This window comes from Chiroxiphia lanceolata, chromosome 10, assembly GCF_009829145.1.
Source record: "Chiroxiphia lanceolata isolate bChiLan1 chromosome 10, bChiLan1.pri, whole genome shotgun sequence".
NCBI classification, from domain to species: Eukaryota; Metazoa; Chordata; class Aves; order Passeriformes; family Pipridae; genus Chiroxiphia; species Chiroxiphia lanceolata.
In genome coordinates, this window is record NC_045646.1 from 25,267,542 (window position 1) to 25,292,949 (window position 25,408).

Below are 25,408 nucleotides of genomic sequence, written 5' to 3' on the forward strand. Positions count from 1 at the left end.
ATTAGCCAGTGCTGGCAAGCTCTGCTCCGGGGAGGTCAGCGCTCCTGCCAGCTGCCTTGTGTGAGCACAAAGGAGGCCTCAGCAAAAGGCAAATTGTAAATGGCAGGTTTTATATGAGAGGCACCATTCAGGCCCTCAGTAGAGGAAAAAAACCCCAAAGTATGGTCACTGCACAAGCAGGCACAAAGGAACAGTAGTCCTGCTAACTTTCATTATTACACTGTGCTACGAAGTGCAATCCTGGGTTTACCCTAATAAACTTGTTATAAAGATTATGAGTTGCAAATGTGCAGATACCAGGAGTTGCCACAGGTTCTCCTTCCCTAACGGTTTCACAGACATATGAAATGAGGTGCTTTCACAGACAGCTGCCCTCAGAAGCTTTGCCCAGTGTCACACCTCAGTCCATGGCAGGTATAAGTACACATTTCAAGCTGATACCATATGCTGGCCTAGGCCAGCTGTAAGCATAAGTCATGCACCTGAAGCAGCACAGCTGTGTGTCAGCACTCCATCCCTCCCACAGCACCATCTGATTTTACTGTCCCATTCAGTAACTGTGACTTTAGCTTTTTGGTATTTCTAAAATATAAATAGTTAGATATTAATTTTATTATTACAGACATTGGTAGATACACACAAAACATACTGCTGAGGAAATTAGACATTAGTGACTAGAAGGATATCCTACCTTTTTTGAAGCAGAGAGTCTTTTCTCATAGGCTTTCTGTGGAAAGAGAAATTATGACAGTCAGGGAAAAGAGATCTTGAAACTGTGTTCTTTAAAAGAAAAAAAAAAGGAAGAAGAAGAAGAAAAGAAAAAAGTTCCAGTTCCTGGTTTCTGCCTGGTGTAACTCATCTGACTTCAGTGGGGCTGTCCCAGAGTAGATTCGTCCCTCTGTCTTTGCCAAAAAGAGAACAACAGGAGCCAGCCAAAGGCATCTGCTTTTGCATTTCCTCAGTGAATCCGTTCATTATACTCTCATGATAGAGAACTTGTAAACAAAGGCACTTCATGATGCTGCACTGTGTTATCCATAATTACACTGTATGTGCTTCATCAGTATACATGCTTCAGGGCACACTGCAAAAGCTTTTTATGTATTCAGGACTCTTTCTGAGAGGGTGGGTTAAATGAAGAGAGGGAAAAGCTAACACTTAAAACAGCAAAAGAAACCCCAACAGTTACTTAGAGAGGAGCTCAGAGTAAGAGTAGGAGAGGAAGCTTTATGTACACACACTGCAAAAAAACATAGACGGTAGCAAAATCCCTGCCTATCAGGATCCCAGTTAGTTTGTGTGCTTTAATACTTCCACTTGTTGTTTCCACAAGCCCTTTAAAACAGTAATCATGTTTATGCAGTGCTACCACATAAAAACCTCAGCCTGGATGGGGATTCAGAAGAACTTTTTTTAAAAAACCAGTTCAGTTTGGAAGCTCTCTGATGTTACCTTTATATAAATGACCAACCATGCCTTGACTTCAAAGTGATATGTCAGGTATAACTCCCTAACTTTTGAGCATTAGAAAATTCTGGTGTCAGATCATAAGCAAGTCCTAAATTCTTTATTCCTTAGCAGATGAGCTTAAAGTGCGTGGTACTATATGGTGCAAGTCATTCTCTGAGAAGAAATTCTGTTTATCTTGCAAGCACGTACTAACACTGTCTGGGATGTAATTAAGTCCAGCAGAATATAACATATCTTCTGAGAACTTTGCTTTTAGAGGTCCAGAATCTGCCACCAGAATGTGTGTAATCCACACCCTGTCGAAAAGTATTTGTGTCTGAAAAGAATTTGAAAAAAAAATCCTTAAGATAACCAACACTCAGGTGTGCAGGGGAGGCAGGATTGGAGGGCTGGAAGCTGAGACTGGTCTGGAAAGTGGAGCACAGACAGAGGTAGCAAGAAAGGGTGAACAGAGGGGTTGTGGAGAGACAAGGTTTTGTGGTGAATTCTCCCTTGTACTACTTGTATGCACATATAACATTTTTTGCTGCAAAATCACAATATTAGGTTTGTTTGGGTTTTAATAGAAGTAATTTTCAAAAGTGATAGGAGGTAATAGAATGCAACCTATATCAAAATACACTAAAAATGGCACATAACAATGTCAAATTGTTTTAAATGCTAGACTTCACTGTGGACTAAGGAACAAAACACTTTCAAAATGCATACATCAAGGCAGCATTTGCACAGTTTAACAGCTAACTGAAAGCCTTCCAAACTGTGCAATTCCACTTTCTAAAAAATTTACTACATATCCAAAGTTTTCCTCTATTATTGTCAATTACTCCTGTGCTAGAGACCATAAAAGGAAAAGTTCAGGCAGTTCTTTTCTAAACACTTGTTATATAAAGATAAAAACTGTCAGTCTTGTGTCACTTGTAAAGTGTTCTCAGATGAGTAATTACAGTTAAATAGTAGCACCTTCCTCCAGAAAGGACTGGACATACACATTTTCTTAGTCACTGCTAATTCAGAAAGTTTGGAGACTTGCTAAGCTGGAGATTCAAAGTTGTTAAATTCAGTGTAACAAGGAGGAAAGGATACCCAATGTCACAAAATAATATATCACTACTTGGCAACAAAATACAGTCACTCCATAATAGCTTTTGTAAAAGTCCTCTCAGCACTTATAACAATTAATTATTATATTAATAACTATTAATAACATCTTACCTAGCTATTCAAGTCCACAGCTGTCAAAGTCTTTAACACAGACAGGACCACCATTTGGTTATTTTGGATTACCAAAGGTTTTATCCTGCCATCGTGGCAGGGGCCACAAAAAAATCCATGAGACCTGCAGGAACCAACTTTGGCTTCTGCAAATTTTCCCCAGACCTTGCACTACACAGAACAGAACTGAGAAACATTCTAGATTCATGTGAAGGAATCTACTTTACAGGTCAAAAAGTCTTTATGGATTAACTTTTTAAGAATTCCTTTAGAGTAATTAAACCAGAAGTAATGCTGAGGAAGAGTGCCAATGGAATTACTCTGGCTTTCTCCAGAGCCTTAGTGTAGCTCCAGGAGTGAGTCTGTTCTGAAGAAAACTCCTTGTGGAAAACTGGAGGAAACCCACATGTTACCTCATCACCTTTGAAGTTCAGACATATGGATGTGTGTATAATGACCCTGCAGCTGAGGTGGAACCAAAGCCATCTATCCAGGACAAGTACACAACACTCACCATTTCCATGAAAAACCAGTGCCAAGTACAGCAGGCACCATTCACGGGGCTTTAAGCCACAGCTTCCCTCTGGGTGAGTCCAGATCTGGGCTGGAAGGCTGAAACACAAAGCTACACACTGCCAAAAAGTGCTGTGTTTCAAGTGGCTTGGGATCAAACCCATCCTGATTTGCACCCAAACCACACACCATTTCAGGCTTGCTTGTAACTTCGCCAACTGCTGCTGAAGGGTTCACAAACTTCAGTGAACTTGGCTTGAACTTTGTGTTGGAAATGAAAAAGTAAAATAAAACTTTCAAGCTGAAGGTTCTACCTCAAGACCTTTTGCCCATCTCCAATACTGATGCCTTATAAAACAATAATTGATGTTCTATTCCATACAATGACCCCAACCCTCATGCCTTACACACACTCTTCCAGGTTTCCTTTTCTGTATGTCTAAGGACATCTCCCACCTCATTTCTTTCACTATAATCTTTAAGATGAGGAAGAAGATTCTCAGCTACAGTAACACTGGAGGCTCTGTATAATTCTTTACTCACAGGAGTAAAATCCCTCCATCCCACAAAGCTTACTGAAGTAATGATAACAACACATTCTTTAGGGTTTTCCAAGGACAAATGAAAAGTTGGCTTCTGTTTTTCAGGAAAGTTATAAAATAATATAGAAGAACTTGGAAAACTGACCATGGTCCTGTCAGTGGTAGTAATGCACACACACACACACTCACACACACTCACATATATTTATCCCTTTAGCTGTTCACCATAAGTTATGGCAGCTTTGAATCTTCCCAGTAGCAAGTGCCCCAGTGTTTCTCCAGAGAAGTGCATGTTCTTCTCATGTTCTTCTCTTCTTGCCCTCAGTTCCAGCATCCCTTTTTAACACTCACTTAAAACCTCTGTCTTAGAATAGGCACTGCAGGTCTGAGGAGCTTTAAGAGAAACTGCAGAGCGGTTCATAAAGATGAGAAGAAAGGAGAATGAACCATCTGCAACTCTATGCAACTCTTGAAGCTATAACTGTTTAAATAAATAGGATTTAAGTGAAAGCAAAAACAGTTTATCCCTGAACAATGAAGTTCACACAAACTTGGTCTAGAATAGCCTTCAACACTATCTGCTTTTCTTCATGCTCATTTTTAGCCTGTTCTGTCTGCTCCTTTTTTATAAAGAATTACCATTTTTGTGGTGGCAGTAGTAAACCATTTGACAAAAACAGCTTACACAAACCTCACTCTGAAAAAAAACCCAACCAAATAAAAAATCATTACTCTCTTCTAAACCATTTTGACCAAACATCATCAAGAATGGCATATTTGAAAACAAGTGAAGTTATCAGATTTCTGAAGAATGCATTTTTGATTCTGCACACTTCTATTTTATAAGCCGTTGTGTAGTCACTTCTTGAGTTTTGTACTTAACCTGAAGAACTGGCAAGTAAAAATAGTTCCTGTCTCTAACCTTCCCTTTTCCATCCCCTGACAATAATCTTTACGACGGATTAGTGGGACGGGGGAGACCTCCAGGCTCTTGGGTGCCAGCCCATAACCTGGAGGGTGAATGCTCTTCCCCCCTGCCCCCCGGCACGTGGCCCTGCGACCCTGCAAGGAGCACACAGAGCACCAGGGAGGGACGGACGAAAGAGGAAGTTTATTGTGGGGCTGGGGTTTATAAGGCTTTCAGGAGGGTCAAAAGGGGACCAATCACAAGTTCGGGGTCACACAGAAAAAACCATCAGGTAAAGGGTCAACAGCCAATAGAAAGGGGTTAACAAGGGACCAATGAGAAACATCTCAGGACACCTTCCCAGGACACCTTGTGTGGGAGTACAGGGGGTGTCTGGAAGAAGATCAATGACTTTGCAAAAATATAAAAGCCATTTTAAAACCTGTTTAAACCACATTAAAAACTTCAGTTTCTATAACATTTGAACTGTTTTCATTTTCTTCACTAGTCCCATCTCTGACAGGACTTCTTCCATCCTGCATATGGCAAATCCATTGCCACAATAATCCATTCCTGGTGCTGCTCAGAGGAAGAGCAAAGTGACAGCAGGATCAAACACAACATGTAAATAACCCCGAGGCACTGAGATTTCTCCTTTGATCTACTGAAACAATGATTTCTCTCTGATAATAGAATATTCCCTGAATCTTTTCATAACTGCTGTATATTTTACAACACAGGTCCTGACCTTGTCTAGGTACGTTTGGTTTTCTCTGAAAGCCTTTCTGACTGAGCTAATGAGAATGTGATATGGTCCCATGCTCTTGTGGCAATACAGTGTAAGGAAATTCCAGATGACCAACATCTATGCCTGCTTCTGCACTGCTTGTGGAACTGTGCTCAGAAACATGGCACTTCCATGGAAGTGAAAATCAACTGGGACAAGTGGGAGAGAGAGGAAGTTTTCAGACATGTCTACTCCTTATTTCACAATGCATCCTAGAAAGTGTTGTGTTGCTACAAGTGCGTGCGTGGGAGGGTGAAATGGATTGATAAACAAGCAATTCGGGGTTGGAACTGCTCCAGGCATAAGTACCACCAAAAAAAGGCACCTAAAAGTCAAAAACAGTTGTGAAAGCTCCTCAGCAATGTCCTGACATTTTTTATTAAACAACTCTAAAGCAAATCTGAAAACTCAAAGGTTCCATTAATTTTGGATGCTTTTTAACTTCCTCGCATTCAAATTTCAGTTCTTCTCTCCTGCTAATGAGTGGCCTTCTCCTCTTCCAGCTGCTCTTTGTAATGCAGTGACAGCTACAGGCTGCTGCCCAAATTGGAGACTTGCTATACAAGGCACACAGGCACATCCTTTCTCTCAGGGAGCTGTGTACGTTCTAGTGGGAATAATCAAGTATTCCCTTAAGATGAAGAACTGATGCAGAGATAAAGCAATTTATCCAAGGCCCTATTGGATGCTTGAAGCAGGAACAGGAGTGAACACAAATCTTCAGTGTCTTCACAGAGGATTGTACACATTTGTCAATCTGGAAAGGACAAGCTCTACTGCTCTGGAAGTGCACACCTGGTTTGAGCACACGAGGTAAGACAGTGCTGTGGGATGCACATCAATCCACAGTGTAAGTTTCCAGAGATCAGGGTTTGGACAAACACAGGCTCCAGCCAGGCTGCTGCTCCCCTGGGGATCAGTGTCAGTGGTCCCCAACACAAACAAACATCACTCTGCGTGGATTTCTGGACATAAGACAGTGGAGCCAGAGGTGCCGTTCTCTTAGAGCTGACAGATACTTGGAAGCAAATAGGATGGAAAAGAGCACATATATGTGAAAACAAAGGTGTCTGCAGAGCCCTGGCTTCAGTAAGATTGGAAATGCTGTGAGATTACACTAAGATCACTTTTTTTTTCATTATTGGCACCTTGTGTTGTCATCACAATTCAACAGCCAGTTATCTTCTTAGAAGAGTGGCAAATGCAGGTCTGCTGCACAGTGGGAAACATTCCACTACTTATCACCACTACAGTTCCCAGGATGTCTTGTGTGCCGATTTGCTCTGGGAGCCTTTGCCTGCTTCTGGCAGCTTAAATATAATTTTTTTTCTTTTTCTTTTTTCTTTCGTTCTGCCCTCTTTTTTTTTAGGAGGTTTTCCCCTGCTCCCAACACATTTTGCTTATGTCAGTCCCCCTGCACTCTCTCTCTGCTGGGCATCCTGGCTGGCTATTTATGTGGAAGTGAAATGAAAGCCTGCACTTTTTGGATGAATGCTGCTATACTCATGCCATTTAGAATTTTTATTTGGACTAAGCAAAGGAAAAAAAGTCAATGTAGCAGCTATTATAATCAGTATCTTTTACAAGTTGATCCAAGGTCTAAAACACTTGCAAGATGACTGACAATTCCAAGGATAAAAGAGTCATTGTCTGAGAACTTCCCATTGGAAATTGGTATTTCAGTTTTCCTCTGCAGTTATAGCACCTGAAAATTCTTTTTTCTTTTCTTAAATCAGACCCTCATGCAGCCACGTGCTGGGACTTTAAGGGAAAAAATTCCAATTTGAAAACTTTACTGGTAACATTATGAAAGTTATTGTCTCTTGAGCACTGACATTAATTTTTCTCCCACATTCTAGTTTATCACCCACGCTCTTCTCACCACACCTTAAGGGCCTGGTCTCTGCTTCAGCAGGGAGAGACAGGCTACCAAACTGTGCTAGGGTTGTCCATTTTGCTAATGGGATTATAGCAAATAATACCAAAAAAACCCTTACTTATTCATATGGAAACAAAATTAATCCCTTCTGCCTGCCCCACCCCATAACTTTGTGTCTGAGCACGAAAGTTATCTGTCTGTTTTGGCAGCACAGAAACATTCACAAAATGTTTCTAAATACTAGGGTTCCTCCCTCCCCCTACTCTTTTCAGTTTAGCTCTGCAGGAACACACAAAGTATAACAAAGACTGTGACATTCTCTCCCATGTAAGGTAATATAGGGCATTGATATCACTTTCTGGGGAATAATATCAAATACAGTTACCAGGAAAAGTTAAAGAAAATACAGAAGGAGAGGGAGCTATAAATAAAGCTAAAAGCTATAAATAAAAAGTATCTTTCATGCTGTTAATTTCCTGGCTCATATGATACCACCACGGTGTGTTGTTAATCAGTATATAAGATTTTAGTAAATAACTTTACAACACAACTTGCTAGACAAGTTTTCCAGATGATGTCCAAGGGATAGACTCATCTCACCTGTACAATATAAATGGATGCTACATTGACCTTGTCTGCCTTAGGGGGTCTCGCTTATACCAACGTGGAAAATCAGCTGGAATGGCTGGAGGAAACAGCAGTGCTGACTGCAGCTCATGGGAACACATCTGGACACTAAAACCATGGCTCAGGGTGGCAGCTGCACATTCAGGGGGGCTGCCCCTGGGCAGAAGCAGCTGGCAGAGTGTGGATTGGAGAATTTGGAGGGGTAGAACTGGACAGGCATTGTTTGAAACTTTGCCTGTGAACTTGGGTCTGTTCTCAGAGCTTGTATCTGAACTATGGTAAATAATTCCATCCTGATTCCTCTATTATCAGGAAGTTCTCTAAACACCAACTCATCTATTGCATAAAGACAGAAAAGGTGAGCTCTCAAGGTTTATCCTGCCGTTTTCTTTTCCTAGAATCTAAATGACAATTTACTTATAATGACCATAATCAAAATTATATTATTTTCTGTAATCTGCAAATAAATTCACTGATTTAATCCAAAAGCAAAGCTGAGAGTTAAAGAATAAAACCTGCCTTTGACTAAGGGAAAAATGCAATATATCTAATAAAACTCAATGCAAAGGGATAAAAATTGATTGGTTTTTTTTGTTGTCTTTAATTATCCATATTATTCTACATCCCTTTCACATGAATTGGGATAGTATGATTGAAGGTTGATGGCTCTACAAAAACCAGCTTTTTCACATGTAGACACACTGCTTTCAGTGTAAATGCAAGTTTCCAAATAAATCAGAGTTAAGTGTGTAGAAAGAATATGCTTGTCGTTAGTTGGAAATTCGAATTTTATTTCACTGCTTACTCCTGAGTGGCACAGTGATGTAGCTAACTTTTAAAACTGCCCTGCCCAAGCATTCTGGTGGGTATTTATACATCATGCTGTCTGGCAACATCTTATTCAAGGCTTGTAGCAGCACAAATTCTTCCTTATTTGCCAATTTTAATCCAAATTTGTAAATAATCTCACTCAGAGCACTGCACCTGAAGCATCAAGTAAGAGGTTTTATTTCTGTCCAACACCAGTTCTGCTTTTCTTCCAAAAAAAAAACAAACAGGAGGAGAAAAAAAATACAGCACTGTATTAGATTTCTGTAATAATGAGAAACTTTCTAGGAAGAGCATCAAACATTCCAGTGTGCATAAGAAGTAATTTGTCCTCAGTCACCTATTTACAGGTTCTTAATCTATGCTGTGTACTCTGGTAGTCATGCAGGATTTCAGTTATGTTTTATTTAAGCTAATCATCAGGTCACAATTCAGCAAGAAAGCTCTGCCCTGATTCATGAGCTCCAGTGCCGCAGGAGTCTGCAGGTTCATGGCAGGAATTGGTCTCAAATTAACAGCATAAAGAGAACAATACAGCTTGGATTGAGAGCATTATTTAAATAACTGACAAAGATAGCTACTGAGAAAGATAGCTACTGAAAAGTAGCTACTGAACACACACTGCCCCACACAAAGGAAGGTTGATAATTTTAAGAGAACGAGGTTGGAAAAAAGGGATGTGCTTGGCTTTTCCAGCAATCATTCCCCAGGCTTTCTAAAGAATGTTTCAGAATTGTTCTGCAGCTCACAGCCTGCACTCTGAACACACTGGTTGTAGCCCAGAGCTGTATCCAGGACATGGCTTGATGAATACTAAAGATACTGGAAAAAATTCAATTCTTGGCTTTTTGGGACGGGGAAAGGAGGAAGTCAAAGTCCCCAGCACATGCTGACTGGTTTACACTGCCCATAAAGAACTGAATCTCTGCCCAGGATGCAAAACCAATCTGAACCAAGTTCTCTGGCAGGTTCAATACATTCAAATTTTCCCTCCACTGTTTTCCATTTTCATTGCTTTGTCTCTCTACAGCACCTATTCCTACCCAGCACTTCAAGTACTATTCCAATATAAAACAGGCTGTTTCAATATTTCTGGCCCAAAGGAATCCAGAAAATTGGAGCACAAATTAAAGGAAAACAGATTCAGAAATATTTCCCCTGAACTAAATAAGCCCCATAGAACATCTTATGATGTTTTAGGAGTTTAGTGTATCTAATCAGACTGTTCACCCTCAGAGCCTGACCCTAAATAAAATATTGGCAGCTTTGACCAAATGAGTGAAAGGAGATTTGAAATTCTGGCCGACAGCTTAAAAAGTCAGTGTTCCAAGAGGCGGGGGGGGGGGGGGGGGGGAATGTTTAGAGCTTCCTGAAAAACATCTCTCTTTAGTTGTCTCAAGTTGCACTTCTTAAAAATCTTGGCTTTTACTCTGAGGACTAAAGACAAACAGTAAGCTTCACTGGAGTTCCATTAACAGCCAAATAAAAAAACACTTTACTGAGAAAACATGTATTTCTACAAGCAGCTGAACCAACAGAGTCCTGCAGCTCTGCAGTTCTCCAATATGGAAATGAAAACATTTTAGAATGTTTCTGATGTTAATTAAGGGATGGATTTATGCAGGAGCCTTTCCTGCAGGAGGAGAATTAGCAAAGTGTCTGTTCCCACTCCCTGAGTACCTACTTCTGCCTCTCTCAAATTTTGCTGAAATTGGCCACAGTGTTCACAAGTTATTAGGGAGGAGTTCTAGACACAGCAAAACCGTGTAAGCATATAAAATAACAACAACAAAACCAACCAACCAACTAACCAAACCACCACCAAATCCCTTGTAATTTCCAACAAACACTTAAGGTACCTGCAAAATAGTTGTGAAGGGAATCAGCCAGTTTCCCTTGCAATATTTCCACTTTTTGATCCAAGCACCATGTACCAGGACAGGGCAGGAAGGACTGTTTGCTGGTTAAACACGTCTCACACTCTGTCTACCACAGTTCAGCTCCTTCCTCTGCCGAAATCTTTCTTGAGCACAGTAAGTCATGCTGAAAACAAACTCAAAAAGATATAGGAACCTCAAATCGGGTTTTCCAGACCCAACCTGCTCATGCTTGAAACTTAAAACAGTTAAGTGTTCTCAGCAGAGTACATGGGGAGTGCTGAAACCAGAGTAATAGCATGTTTGCAGGCATCAATCCCAGCTAACCATTATAAAATAGTGACAAGATATATCTGAAAACCCTTTCTCCCTTCACTAGACAGTTTTCTTAGGGGCTGTCATTTGGAATCCAAAGAGAGATCTCTCCTGAAGAAACCACTTGTGTCTTAGAGTTTCCAGCCTGTTGGTATGGAAAATGTGACATCTGCAGAAGTGGTCACACTTTCACTGAAAAACTTTCAGAAGTCATCAACTAAGAAAGGGCTAAAAATTGCCTCTCTTCATCCTTTTTTTCCTCAAACAGATGACGTAAGAAAGCAGGTAGTGCCTTTACACTTCCTTATGATCACAGCCTAATGGTTGGAACATTCATTCACAGTATAGGAAAATCAATCTCCTCTTTCCCCTTGAAAGGGATTCATCCCATACTGTTGATTAGGCTGCCCTTACCACTGCCATATTTATACTGAAAGATAGTTCAGCCCTACAATGCTTATAATGACAACTAAAAATCAAAATAAATTCAGGAAAAAAAATCAAACAAATTTGCTATCCCTTTTACAGACAACGAGCTGAGCCAAGGACAGTAAGATTATGAATACAGAGTAATAAATCAGATGAATAGCTGAGAGTTAAGCTCCTATTCCCTAAATAACAGGACAGTGATTTAATCTTTCCCTGGGGATTCAGTCTGGTAGCTTTATGTAGCATGTACAAATTAATAGCAACAAAAGTTGGAAGCTCCATAGGACCTGGTATCTAAAAGTATGTACACAGGCAAGAAATTAGATTACAGATCTCACCATTATTTTGCCTGTTGTGTGGATTTTAGGCTGTTAAAAAAATACCAGGTGAGCTGACAGAAAATGCTTAAGGTACAGTAAGTAACAGGGAAATTACATGCATTAACCAAGTGGTTTCGATATTCAGAGGTATTGAATATTACTGAACTACTGTAAATTACTGTAACAGAGCATCAATTCAACTAAATTTATGTTAAATCTGAAGTAAAGCCTGCTTGCATTTTTAGGATTTTTTTTAGTCATTTATTCTCTTCCTCACAAACTTAACATATTAACTATTGACTGTTTTGAAAAGTTAGTGTGACCTGCGACCAGTGTGGAACACGATGTCCATCTCTCTTTGGGGGTATCTTTGTTTCCAAGTGTTTCAGAAATCTATTTATTTAAGCTAGAAAGTAATCACCTTGTTAAATCAATATAAATCATTGTTATACATAAAAAAGGGAATTGTCCACAGGAAACTGCACTAATTTAATTATTTGTTTCTAAAAATTTCCCAAGTTCATAAAGCTGTTTGATTCTTCGTAAGCAAGTATCTTTAGACACAATACAGGTTTACAAACTGTAAAATAAAGAGCTGATTTACGATGGGAACAACTAACACTAATAGAATGAGGAGAGACTCTGTTTGGCAGGTGAGCAATCAGGCACCAATCTGTGTGCACTCTCATGCAGTTTGGTTACAAAATAATCCAAGTCCACTAGTGTGAAATATGCAATACAAATGTCAGGGAAGCACTGTCCACATGTGAGATCTGGCAGCAGAGCTGCCCTCCCAAGGTTTGAAAATGAAACTCACACATCCAAGGGGCTTCATTGCAAGAAAGGGCTACTTGGTGCAAAACCAGTTAGCCCAAGAGGAGAAACTCACCATTTCAAAAGACAGCTTGAGAACACTAACTTGGATAATATATGGGAGATTAGAAAAGCTCCATCTATAGACAAGCTGTAACATTGAGCCACCTGCATCTTTGTACAGAAGCAAAAAGCATAACTTGTTGAGACACATCTAAAAATGAGTGTCCAGCCATCCTTTCTTTGCAACTGTCTCATGTTTGTATATGGGGTTTGAAAAGGAGCAGTGGCTGAAATGACAACCTTGGTGGCTCATGGCACTCTTAGAAAGGTTCAAAGCCTCTTCTTTCTTCCCCACAAGGAGTGGTGACCCCTAAAAACAGAAGTCAACCTTGGGGACACAAGTGGCATGTTTCCCAGATGGCAGTTTACAGAAGAGGCTTCTTGAACTCTGACAGGCTTATTGCATGTATTCCTGTTGCTCATAGGTGGGATTTGATTATTTTGTACCTAAACTTCACGTCAAACTGCTTGAGAGTAGGTACAGGTCAGTGTCTGGTTTCTCATCTGCTAAACACAGTCTCTCTTCATTGTGTTAGTCTACAGAAGGGTGAGACACAGGACTCATTCCACCACTCACACAAAGGACACGTGACTCTACTTCCCCTTTTGTGGTAGCATTGATAAGGAGTTATAGGGAGCCCCTGATATTTTCCAAGTCATGACCACCTGGAGCCCTATTTGTAGCCAAGAACTGGAACCATTTTGATGCATAGGGGATGTACACAAGCTGTCACAAAGGGTGCCTCTGTAACACAGCAGCATTTCAATGCTGTTGGCCTTCCCTCCCCTCCCACCACAGCAGGATTCCTGGGTTCTGCCAAGCTGCAGAACCTGAGAAAAAGCAACACTGTGCTGCTTTTGTTCTTGCAAGGGGGAAGGAGAAAAAAAAATAGCACTTTTTGAATGGATTAGGACTTGGAAGAGATTTAAGTCATGGAAGAGTGTCAGGAAATAAGAAAATGGGGTCTCCAATCTGAACAGTCTTTAAGAAAGCTCAGCAAGAAAGAAGCATTAATAAATCAGGGGTTTAGTTATCCTCCTGGCTTAGCTGGGGCGTTGTAAAGTTCTCAGAAAGCTGTCTAAAGAAATTTGTGATTTTAGCAGAAGCTACATTACCTCTCTTCACTCTACTGTAGTATGAATTTTCCCTTCCCGACTCAAAAAATCTATATGCACTGTGCAAATATAATGCTATATGTGAGCAGGGACAATCACAGACAGAAAAATCTCTTCTAGCTTATGTATTTTAAAAACTCTTCCTGTCATTTAAGAAACTACATCCACGAAGAAATGGAACAACCATTTATCCTAGAGGGTAACGTTTGCACAAGATCATTGTGTCCAGCCACTCAATGTTTCCTGCACATATCACAACTAATCTACTAAAATATCTATGCACAGGCAGTGATCCCAGTTATTGTAGTTGTTGCACACACAGAGACCAACTACCTGATGGCTCTGGCTCATTCTCTAATACAGGTATGGCTCTTAAAACCTACAAATTCAGTGGCTACAAACAGGTCAAACCACAAGAAAACCAATCAAACCAATTAGAATCCAGACAAGGTGCAACCTTCCCCCACCCTGGATCAGCACTCCCAAAACCATCAGGAAGGCTCTGCCTCACAGGATGGCTCTGACTGGCTGCTCAGACATCTGCCCTAGGGCTATTTACTCCACCCTCAGGGCTGTGTGGATTCCCACCCCTCTCAGTCAACCTCACGAAAAATCCCTGCAGTAAGCAAGGAGAGAGACTACACGAAAAAGTCCCATGGAAGGGTCTCGATCTGCCACCTAATGCAAGCAACTGGCACCACAGGATAAACACATACAAGAGCCAAGACTATGAATATACATGGAAAAAGCTGTCTAGCAATCTAACAGATAAAACTGTTAGTATTGGGTTTTATGTTATAGTTTTGCATAGCTGTGCTGGCAAAAAAGCAGATGTAACTGCCCCAAAGCTGCCACACACATAGAGGGGAAGGCTCCTTGCTGCTGAGGCACCACCTGGCCCCACTCCTGTGGTCTCCACCCCATCATCATCATGGATTTCCTCTGTCACACACTTTAGAAGAAAAAGCAGCCAGCAAATGCTGCCTTGCCATTTGTTTTGATCTATCTGGTGATCTGCCCATCAACTAAGTGCCTACAACAGTAAGGCTTGAATGCAGTAATAGAGAGACAAATCAAGACCTATTACACATTCTAAATTTACTAATATAGCATTGTTATGCACAAACGAACCAGCATTTGAAGTTCAAATATCTCAGTGATCTTCCACTTAAATCTAGAAGCTTAAATCTTATCGCTTTTGGAGGTTTCCTTACTTCAATCTGAACATTAAAACAGCTTTTTGCAAGGTGAAATGGAATGAACTATGGTGTTTATACCTGGGCCAATGCCTTGTTGCTTCCCATCCAGTAACACATTAGGCAAAAGTAATTTTTTTAGATGTGCCCAGATCAATTTTAAAATAAGTCCCACCACAACCTCAAAAACTGATTCCCCATTATATTTGACAAAAATATTCCAACCCCCCACCCAATTCTTTGCTTTTACAATGTTCACATTTTCAGGATTAAAGTACATTCTGGTACTCATCCAGCACAAGAGATAAATGTAAACCAGTGAAGAGCGTTACAAGAAATTTCACCTCTAAATTAACATAAAATAATCTCAAATCCCTTGTAACTCTGTAACAGTACAGAGAGACAATTGGCTAGCTATTACTAGTGTATTGCTTTGTATAGTACTTCATTAGTAGCCCCTTCAAGTTTTCCCTTGTTGAATCACCTGTTTCTGGCTACAGTGTCAATATTTACAATGCTCCTTTTCCTAATAAAGCATGAAGGCAACTGTATGGTACACGATAAATTCTCAAATGCTTCAGCAGAACTTCGTATTTTAAACACATAGGAGATTAAAAATGCCACAGATTTGTACTAAAATTTCTTACCTTGCAAAGTTTCAGCAACAGCCAGCATGTCAGGTACGCTGTGAGAGGGAATTTCACTTTTATATATCTTTCAGGGAAACAGGTAAGGTACATTTGTCCCAAATCCAGCTCTTCATGGACAGCACTACTGCCAGCATTATTAATATCGTCTTCCCCATCCTCTTGTCTTCCTTTTTCCTCTTCTGCTGAGGCACCCAAACATCTGTTGAACTCCATTTTCAAAACGTCTGTGGTGTCACCCCCCAGCCCCCCCCTTCTCCACAGCCCTAATCCTTCCAGAGACAACTCAGGGAAGTTTTACTTTCACAACAGTAATGATATTCCCTGATCCTCCAGAAGTATGTAGCCTTGTCTTTAAGCCAACCCAAAAAGTTAAGACTGTAGTAGAATAAACTTTCTTTAAACTGTATTGGCTCTTTGCCTTTCTCTTATTGAACAACCTCTTGCAAATGTGTGTACAGCTACAAGACAAATATAGCACCAGCAAGCCTTGTCATACAGCACAAGAATACTCCTGTTGTTGCCAAGAGAGGAGAGAAAGATTCCATTTATTTAAAGAGCAAGTCCTCAGCATCAGTACTCCCTTGTTCATTTGGAGGGGGCAAAAGAAGATGAAAAATCTGTTAGCTTTGAAAACTTTATTTTTTTGTCAACTGTGTTTCCTCAGAACAAACCCCAAATCTGTAAAAAAAAAAATTATGTTCTTACGGAGGAGGGTTTTTTAATTCCAGAGACTTCCAGCCACAGTAATTCATTGTCTGTGATATCACAGATGCCAAGCTTGGGAAGGCTACAGATTTCAAAAGAATAAATGAGGTCTTGCAGATGGACTGGAGCCAAGACATTCTCAAATAACGAACAGTCCTTCCATAGGCCAAAATATGAAGAAAATATGCAAGAGATTAACTAAGTAATTTTTAGCTAAACATTAAGCGGCTCATCTGTGCCTTGTGACAACTCAAACTTGTACATTAAGAACAATTTTAAGGACCTTTTTAAGGACCTCTTAGGTTTAATTGTATCAATTATGAGAATTCAACAGCATCGACAACTAAAAGGCATAATTTTAATCAATAAGATTAACTTTATTGGTGACTTCATCCAGAAATTTATGCTGTCTTCAAATTATCTTCCCCACCACAGAGAGGATATTTGAGTAAAGGAAGAGAACGCTGTCGTTTGATGAAGAACTAATCAAGAGCTCCAGTATCTTTTAACATATCTAATACCCAAAGATTCCATCCTCTTGAACTACCTTCAAGCATCAGACACGGCAGTGAGTAAATGCTTGCCATCCAATTTTATGATCATTAACCATATTAAATACCACATTGAATGATTTTCATAGGGCTACCTGTAAGTTATACATTTTATTGTTAGAAAGGGTGTTTCAGGATACAAAAGGTAAAACCAAAATTCCTTCACACCCATATACAGTCTGTCCATAAGAAACAGCAAATGAAATGCAGAAAACATACACATTTCTTTAGTCTGATACATTTTACAAGGTGTCTGGCTCACCTGGTTCCTGACGGGTACAGCTGCCACTATTTCCCTTTCTTTTCCCATTCATACAAATTTGAGAAAGAGAAAATACAATGAATTAGAGAGCCAAACCTTCCCGTGATGGCTCATTGGAATAAAGTGGAACATAATTTCTATTCCTGCAGGCAATCCTGAGTTCAGGTGTTGAAGGCACGTTGGCTCTAGCAATTGTAAAGGAGCTGGATTGCATCCCAGTGCTCACTCCTCCTGTCATATCCCCTGCAATCAACATGCGCCTGCAATTCCCACACGATGTTTACTCTGACATAACACACCTTTTGAGCAATCAGCAGCAGCCTCTATGTTTTCCCACTTGTAGCTGATCAGGGGACCACTCCCGGACCTTCATATGTCAGCAGGCAGGGACCACAGCCTTTGTGCAGCAGCCTGCTCTGCACAGGGACAAGCCAGAACTCCTGACCCTGAGCATGAAAGCAAACGAGTTCATGGGGAGGAAAGTTTCACAACTCTCCCCTGCTCTCTTGTCCCTGGAGGTGAGGAGACTACTATCTTTGAAAGCAACTGTGGCCATGCCAAAAGCCTGCTCACTGTTGCTGCCAATTTTAAACACAGTTAAAGAACACTTGACATAGAAAATGACAGGGAAGGAGAAGGCAAACCAAAGAAATGTCAAGAAGCAGATGACTGAGCCAGCTTATAAACTTGTAGAACACTGTCAGCTGAGAAAATTACACGGGTGGAGGCAGATGAAAACTGCATCTATTACTAAATTACTGTCTCTTAGTCTGTTCCCAGAAGGACATGACATTGCCACACACTGCCAAAGTTGTATTATTTTCATCTTTCCATTGCCTCCCAGTTCTTTGATTCTGACCACTAAGAAGTTGCTACATGAGATATTTTCAACCCTAGTATTTCTTCTCTAATCCCTACCATTTATGATGTGAATAATGACATATGAACCAACAGAGACAAGTCCGCTTAACCTATTTTCTGGCCCCGGTTAAGTGCAAGTGAAACGATAGTTAAAATAAGATCCACTTACACCCTTCATATAGTCAACATTCCCAGCATTTCTGTTCTGAGCAGACACCATCATAGCAGGGCTCAGCAATTGTAAGAAAATAAATCATATAGACTTGGACCAAGTCTTAAAGGTCCTTGATCTGGAGTTCTTACACAGCTCTTTTACCTACAACACCTTTTTGGGAACTTCCAACATAAACCAAAATCAGAATGATTTGTAGAAGGTGAATCAAAAAGCAGTCTGCATGCAGGGCCCAGATACTGGGTTTGCTTGTTTTCATAACTTTCAGTATCTGAAATGGTTTCAAAGTCTTAAGATAAAACAAATTTCCCAAATAATAACTTTTTGTTTTAACTTGAGAAATCACTGCAATTAAGAATAATTTATTTTACCACCCTGTTGTGATAGATAATTTTCCCTCCACAGCCTGTGGTCACAAGTCCAATTTTTGTTTTGTGCTGGACTTGGTTCACTTTTGGAAACAGCTTTTCTTGCCAGATATGATTCCCGAGCAGCTCCCCCAGCTTCTTCAGCACAAAGTATAGTATAAAATAAAGGGTTCAGCTTTTCTGTTTTGCTGTTTTAAATTCAAAATGATTCATAGCAGAAGCATGATGTTACACTCCAGAGGAGCATGTGTGTAAGCTCCTGGCAATCCATACCAAGTTCCCTATTCCGTTCTGCCCAGCTTGGAAAAAAGCTACTTATGAGAGCTCTAGACAGGACTGTGCTTCCCCATCCCAAGATTTTAAAACAACCAACCCTCCTCTTCCCACAAAAAATCAACCCAACCCAACAAAAAACCCAAAGCACCCCACAGTTTTTATTCCTATTACCCTCACCTCCACCTCATGGTCCCAATGTGTTTCTAAGCATATTGTAAGAAGGTTTTCTGAAAATGATCTTCAGAAAGTAACTTTCAATTGTTCAAGTTAGTGTTTTTGTTGACATCCTTGGGCACTCCTAGCACTAACCTGTTAATATCCTCAGTATTACTGTAGCATTCAGTAGCTGCAGTCTGAGGTATTTAAAAGAGTTGCCATCAAAATTGTCACAACTCCATCTTAACAACTAGAAGCTGTAGAAGGGAAGCCAAGAAATTTCAGAAGAATGGGATTTTTGAAGGGCAAGCTGCTAAAAGCTAATGAATTGAAATGTAAGTTAACAGATTTTGCAGACACAAGGGAACATGACATAATGCAGTTGAGAAGCTGTTCCAGTTATGAAGGACAAATCGGCAACAGTGCTGAGATGACTTCTTAAATTAGGTGATGAGGTAAACTCACAACACACACTGAGTGAAGTAAGTTGTTTAAACCTTATGCTTTGCTTGCCAGCTTCTAGAATTATATGTTTTTGAAGTGGGGAAGAGAACACAGCATTGACATTACAATTTCCACTTTCAAAGGCTCCAGCAATGTTACCTAATTAAATCTTGGAGCCCTGGGAATGCAGTTAACCTTGACTTTACCCAGATGACTGCTCAACCCTCATGTTCCCCCAGCAGGTTTGTACAGTTAAAAAGGATATCTTGTGGTTGTGTATCATAGTAAAGTTCCAGTTCAGAATGGTTTATAGTAAATATCTAGTTGCATACAGAGTGTGATTTGAGCTTATATATACATACTCGATATATATTTACACTACTTACCATGTGTATGTAGCTGATATAAACAGATTTTAGATGAGTAATTGATGATCACAGGCTCCACTAATGCTCAGACAAATGGCACATTGAAATGGCAATAAACAGTATTTTAAACTCCTATAAACTGCTTAGAATCTATATAAATAAACTCTTCAAACAAAGTGTAGCCCATTTCAGTCCTATCAGGACTAGGTACTCTTTTTGTCAGACTTAGCTCTTGTAACAACAGTAGCCATCAGACGCTTTTAATCTGGCACTAATGTAAATGGAGCCTAGAATATTTGCAAAAAATAACTCTAAATCATGCCACTTCTCACTGCAAGTTATTCTATCATCACCACAATGAGGATTTTTCTACTTGTTTCCCTTTTTTTTTTTTAACTGGAAGAATCTTTTGCTTTCATTGTTATGGTCTAGATACAGGGGGCAGACTGGAATAAATCTTTCCAGGATGAGAGAGCTCAGGACCTGAAACAGAATGTGAACCTGTCTCTTCCTGATGAGGACTCACTTCTTTGTTAGCTGCCAGGGCATAGCCCTTTCCTGCTCACAGTGAGCGACCAGCCCCAAGTTCCCAGTGACCACAAGTCAAGAACTGGGAGGGTAACACTTCCCCTCCCACCGCCATGAAAGAGTCTCTTGAAACTGTATTTCAGAGCATTCTGTGTTTACTCCCAAGATTTCCTTCAGGACTGTTTAAAATGAGAGCTCTGACTCCTCATTAGTTGCTTGATTATGGATAGGGAGGCATTAAGACAGATAAAGTTGTTTAGAGATACGAGTTTTATCATGAGCAGCACTGGTCCTCCATATTCATTCCAGCATTTCTGTAGCTAGGGAGTACTATCTCATGACCCTCTTGAGATTCCAGGACCTGTCATCCTCCAGCCTTGCCCTAGTCCCCTTTCATTATCAAAACTTTACATGGCTTAAAGAAACAGGATGGAGTTAACCTACTGGAAAGCTGCTGTCTTCCCTGCCTTTCTCACCGCCTTTTGCTAAAAGAGTTTTGATTTGTTGTGTTTCTTTACTCAAAGCTCCAGTGCCTTTAGCCCCACAAATAGCATTTTGGCTACCAGAAATCCTAAAAGGAGCTACAGGGGAGCCCTGAGAAGAATTCTTCAACTGTCTGAGCAATCCCCCAAAATAGTCAAGGACATGTGATACTTCTAATTATTTTGAACCTGCTGGCAATATCCTGCAGTAGTGCTTAGATTTATTCAGCATCTGAGAAGGCAGAAAAGCCTCCCTAATCTGCACAGTGAAGAGATGCACTGTAAGCAACCGGCCTTCTTGTGGTATTTGGTGGACTGTTTCCAGCTGGCTGGACTATTTCACAGCATACTGCTCTGAGCTTTGTAGCACTTTATACTTACTCACAAATGCATAGCAGTATTTAGAGCTATTTCTTGCATGAGTTAGTCATTGCTGGATGGCCATCCATTAAAACCTCCACTGGGATATAAGCAGCAGACATCTGTCTGCACTGGAACTGATGGTGTGATATGTAAAAGCACCCAATCTACTGCTGGTTAACTACTGTGCCTGCCAATAGCAGGAAAGCTACAGCCCAAAAACCCACGGTGCCAAACCCACTGAGGAGCTTTGGAATTAATCTGGTAGCCAGATGTGTCACCAACATTAGTGGGTGAAAAGCTATGATGGGCAGATCTCTGCACACTGTGTTCTGGGAAATGTGCAGCCTCTGCATGTGCTGAAGCAGCATTTGCCTTAAATTAAGGGAGAAAACTGGATCACATTAAAGATATGAGGCTTTCTTAAATGACAGCCTCTGTGAGTTAACTATGGGTTAGCTAAATGCAGATGGCCAAAAATGTAGAGTTTATGTGAACAACACACACCACAAAAGCCTCAAAAAAAGCCAAATCTGGAAGTCTTTTGAGAGAAAGCAACCTTTTTTTAGTATACTCTGACACATGCTGCTTGGGACTGGGTCAGCAACGTCCCAAGAATAGGAGTTCACTGTATTCTTGTACATTCGGTTCTTGTCCCAGCAAGTTTGGAGAGGTGTGAAAACGAAAACTGGCTGTGCTGAAACATAACCAGGCTTCTCTGATCGTCAAGGAAGTTCAGCTCAGGTTTCAACCAGCAGCTTTGTGGTTTGGCATGAAAGAAACTATTCTAGTTCCTAGCAGGATGTAAACACCCTGGGTGAGCATTAATCTTCTTTGGGAGACCTCTGACCACCTGCTCGAGCGTTCTTCCTTGCTCCGAGCTCATTACAAGTGCCCTGGGATTTGATGAGGAGGAGTGGCAGTAAATACATGTTTTGTTCACTATTTAAGACAGCCTTGAATCTTTGCTACACACACCAGGAGAGAGGGCGAAAGGGAGCAGATTTTCACACACACTGCTGAGGCTCTGCCTGAGAGCCTCACGCCATTTTACCTCAGGGTCTCCAAGCCTGCTGCACCCTGAGCTACATCACACAGCCCTTGTGCCCCAACTGGAGCAAGACCTTGAAATTTGCTGGCACATCCCCAGGTATCTCTGAAAAACACGTGCCCTCACAGCTGCTGCCAGCACCGTGAGCGCCTTGTCCCAGTGCAGCACTGTGCCCCTCACAGGGCATTCCAGAACAATCCCTCTCTGTCTTCACAAGGTGTCCCTGCTCTGCCTTCCAGAGGGGCCTGGGGGTGAATTCGCTCTCTGGCGATGTCCAGGGAATCACAGAATCAATTAGGTTGGAAAAGACCTCCAAGATCATCGAGTCCAGTCTATGACCGAACACCACCATGTCACTACACCATGGCATTGAGTGCCACGTCCAGCCTTTCCTGAAACACCTCCAGGGCCGGTGCCTCTACCACCTCCTCGGACAGTCTATTCCAATGTCTAATCACCCTTTCCATGAAGAATTTCTTCCTTAATGTCCAATCTAGACCTCCCCTGGTGCAGCTTAAGACTATGTCCTCTTGTCCTGTCGCTGGTTGCTTGGGAGAAGAAATCAACCCCCACCTCACCACAACCTCTTTTCAGGCAGTTGTAGAGAGTGATAAGGTCACCCTGAGCCTCTTCTCCAGGCTAAACACCCCCAGCTCCCTCAGCTACTCCTCACAGGACCTGTGCTCCAGATCCAGCTCTGTTCCTTTCTCTGAACCCACTCCAGCACCTCAATATCCTTCCTGAACTGAGGGGCCCAGAACTGGGCACACGCTGGTACATGTTCAGACACTGTCAACCCGCACCCCCAGGTCCTTTCCCACGGCCACTTTCCAGCCACTCATCCCCCCAGCCTGTAGCGCTGCAGGGGGTTGTCGTGGCCAAAGTGCAGAAGCCGGCACTTGGCCTGGTTGAACCCCACAAAACTGGCCTCGGCCCATTGATCCAGCCTGTCCGGATCCCTCTGCAGAGCCTTCCTACCCTGCAGCAGATCGAAGAGCCGAGTCCTGTCCCCGCGACACTGTCTCTGCGCTGGGCAGGAGCTGCCTCCCCACAGCGCGGCGGGAGGTTGGAGGTTCTCCCTCGCGGCTGCAGCTGCGGCCGCCGCCGCCATCGAGGGCTGGGTGGGAGCGGCAGCTCTGCGCCCTCAGGCCCCTTCCCAGCCCCACCGGCCGGGCACAGCGCTGCCCGCTCCCCCCAGCCCGCCCCGCTGCCCCGGACCTTGGGAGCTGCGCGGCGTGAGGCGGGGGGAGCAGCCGGGGAGTGCCTGACTGGCGAGCGGGCACAGGTGCCACGCAGGGAAATCCCCAGGCCTGGGACGACCCCCGGTGAGTTGGCTCGAGGAGGTGCTGGGAGCCCCGAGGATGTGAGGGCTGTCATGGAGAGGCATCCCGCAGCAGGGTGGTGAGCGGTCAGGGGTGAGCCTTCAGTCACTGTGATCAAACCACGCGGGTTCAAGGTGTGCGTTTCCTGCTGACCGGCGAATGGGTGCTGTGACAAAAGCTGCAATCTGAGGCGCGAAATAGTTGGAAATAGTTGAGGCTATTTGTGGGAACTGTGTGATGGGGGTTGAGGCTGTTGTGTATCGGATGAGTGCTCCGTGGGCTGGAGTCAGGCGAAGACCCCCAGGAACCCACACGTCGGAGATCAGAGCAGGGGTCTGCAGCCGCCGGGTGAGACCCAAGCAGCCACCCCCGCACAGCCCCTTGGCCTGCCCTGCCCGTGCCCCGCTGCCTCGGCACCTGTAGCCAGCCAGAAGGTACCTCAGAGCACCGCGGGTTGTTATCTGGCACACCCCCGGCGTGTTTCCTGGTGTTTTGCTTATTTCTGTAATCACAGCAACATGCCTTTCCTTGTTCCATTTGTATTAAGAAAGTTGGTTGGAGCACAGTGCTAATAATTCTGAGGTTGTGGGTCTGATCCCCATATGGGCCATTCACTTAAGAGCTGGACTCAATGAGCCTTGTGGGCCCCTTCCAGCTCAGAATATTTGGTGATTAAGGTGCTCCTTCTTAATGTATTACCAGCTGAATCATGTCCCTTTCATTTTTGTTTCCATGCCTGTCATTACCTTCCTCATTGTTCAAGATGATGAGGGTTCTCAGCACCTTCTAAAGATCCCTGATAGGAATGTGTGAGTTAGTACTTCCTTGCATTGGAGTGATTACTATTACATTTCAGATTGTGCCAGCTTTCAGTGTATTCATGTTCCATCATGGAAAAATTGTTCTTCTTCCTTCCCCTTCTGCAATTTTCTACTTAAGAGCATTAATGCATGGATACAATTATGCTAACATTAGGCAAATTGTTGCTTTGAAAAGTCCTTGTAATTGAATGACAGAATCCGTTTAAAAACTCAATATAAGACTAAAGTTACTATTCAGGAACCTACTTAGCATCCTGAGTACTCCTTGACTTTCAAGTGGAAATGGTGATTGGCACCACAGAGAGTTAGTTTGGAGTTCCCAAGTTAGAAAATATATTATAATGCTGCAGTAATTCAGGTGGCACTTGCACTGTATGTCTGGATGTAAATTAATCTGCAACTATGGTAAAATACAGATGAACAATAATTTTATAGTAGTGTAACAGTTTTCTATTGATATTAGTATTTTATTATAGTATTTATAAAATGGAGAGCTATGTAGTTTTATTTAGAATGGCTACAGAAAAAATTGAGAACTGTGTTTTTCCAACTTCAAAAATGATGCATCTTTATCTTGCTGAAGTTTTAAAGTATTTGTAAATATCATGTTACTTATATGTCTTCCCACAGTTAGAAAGACAAGGCAAATTTGCTGTGCGTACCTACTTAGTTACTTCAAACTCCAGTCTGTGGTCTGTTATGCCAGATCTAACTCAATTTCTTTATTTCTTCAGACAGTCAAGACTTTTGAAAGTGGGACACTTTCAGATGCACCTGAAAGTTAGTGCTTTCTTCAAGGAGTCAACCAGCTAATTTATAAGGCATGTGGAAAAAGGTAGTTAGATCAGGACAAATTCCTCATAGAGGCCAGAACTTCCCTTCCTAAACGTGGCACTTCTCAAAGCAGTAAGTGCCTATGTTTAGAAACTAATCCACTTTCTAAATTACATACACTTGATAATCTACTAACTTCTCAATATTCTGATTCTCCCAGTGCTCATTGATTTATAAGCCAGGTTCTCCTACACAAGGAGAAGAATTAGAGAAGCAGCGAATTTTGCATCTATAAGCCTTTGATATAGGCTGGGGATTTAAAGAAAATAAATCATTCATAAACAGTAGGAGGGTTTTTTTGCT

The 25,408-nt window shown here is 41.7% G+C and overlaps 1 protein-coding gene across 1 annotated transcript in view; it reads right to left on the minus strand.

Moving 5' to 3' along the window:
- ARHGEF4 (Rho guanine nucleotide exchange factor 4) overlaps window positions 1-15,659 on the minus strand; it is a 223,791-nt gene extending 208,132 nt beyond the window's left edge. Inside the window, exons 1-2 of the mRNA XM_032697385.1 lie at window positions 15,542-15,659; window positions 692-727 (exon numbers count right to left, since the gene is read on the minus strand). Of these exons, the coding sequence (XP_032553276.1) occupies window positions 692-727; window positions 15,542-15,634 (129 nt within the window). The 5' untranslated portion in view covers window positions 15,635-15,659. The remainder of the gene's footprint in view (window positions 1-691; window positions 728-15,541) is intronic.
- Between the last annotated feature and the right edge of the window lie 9,749 nt (window positions 15,660-25,408).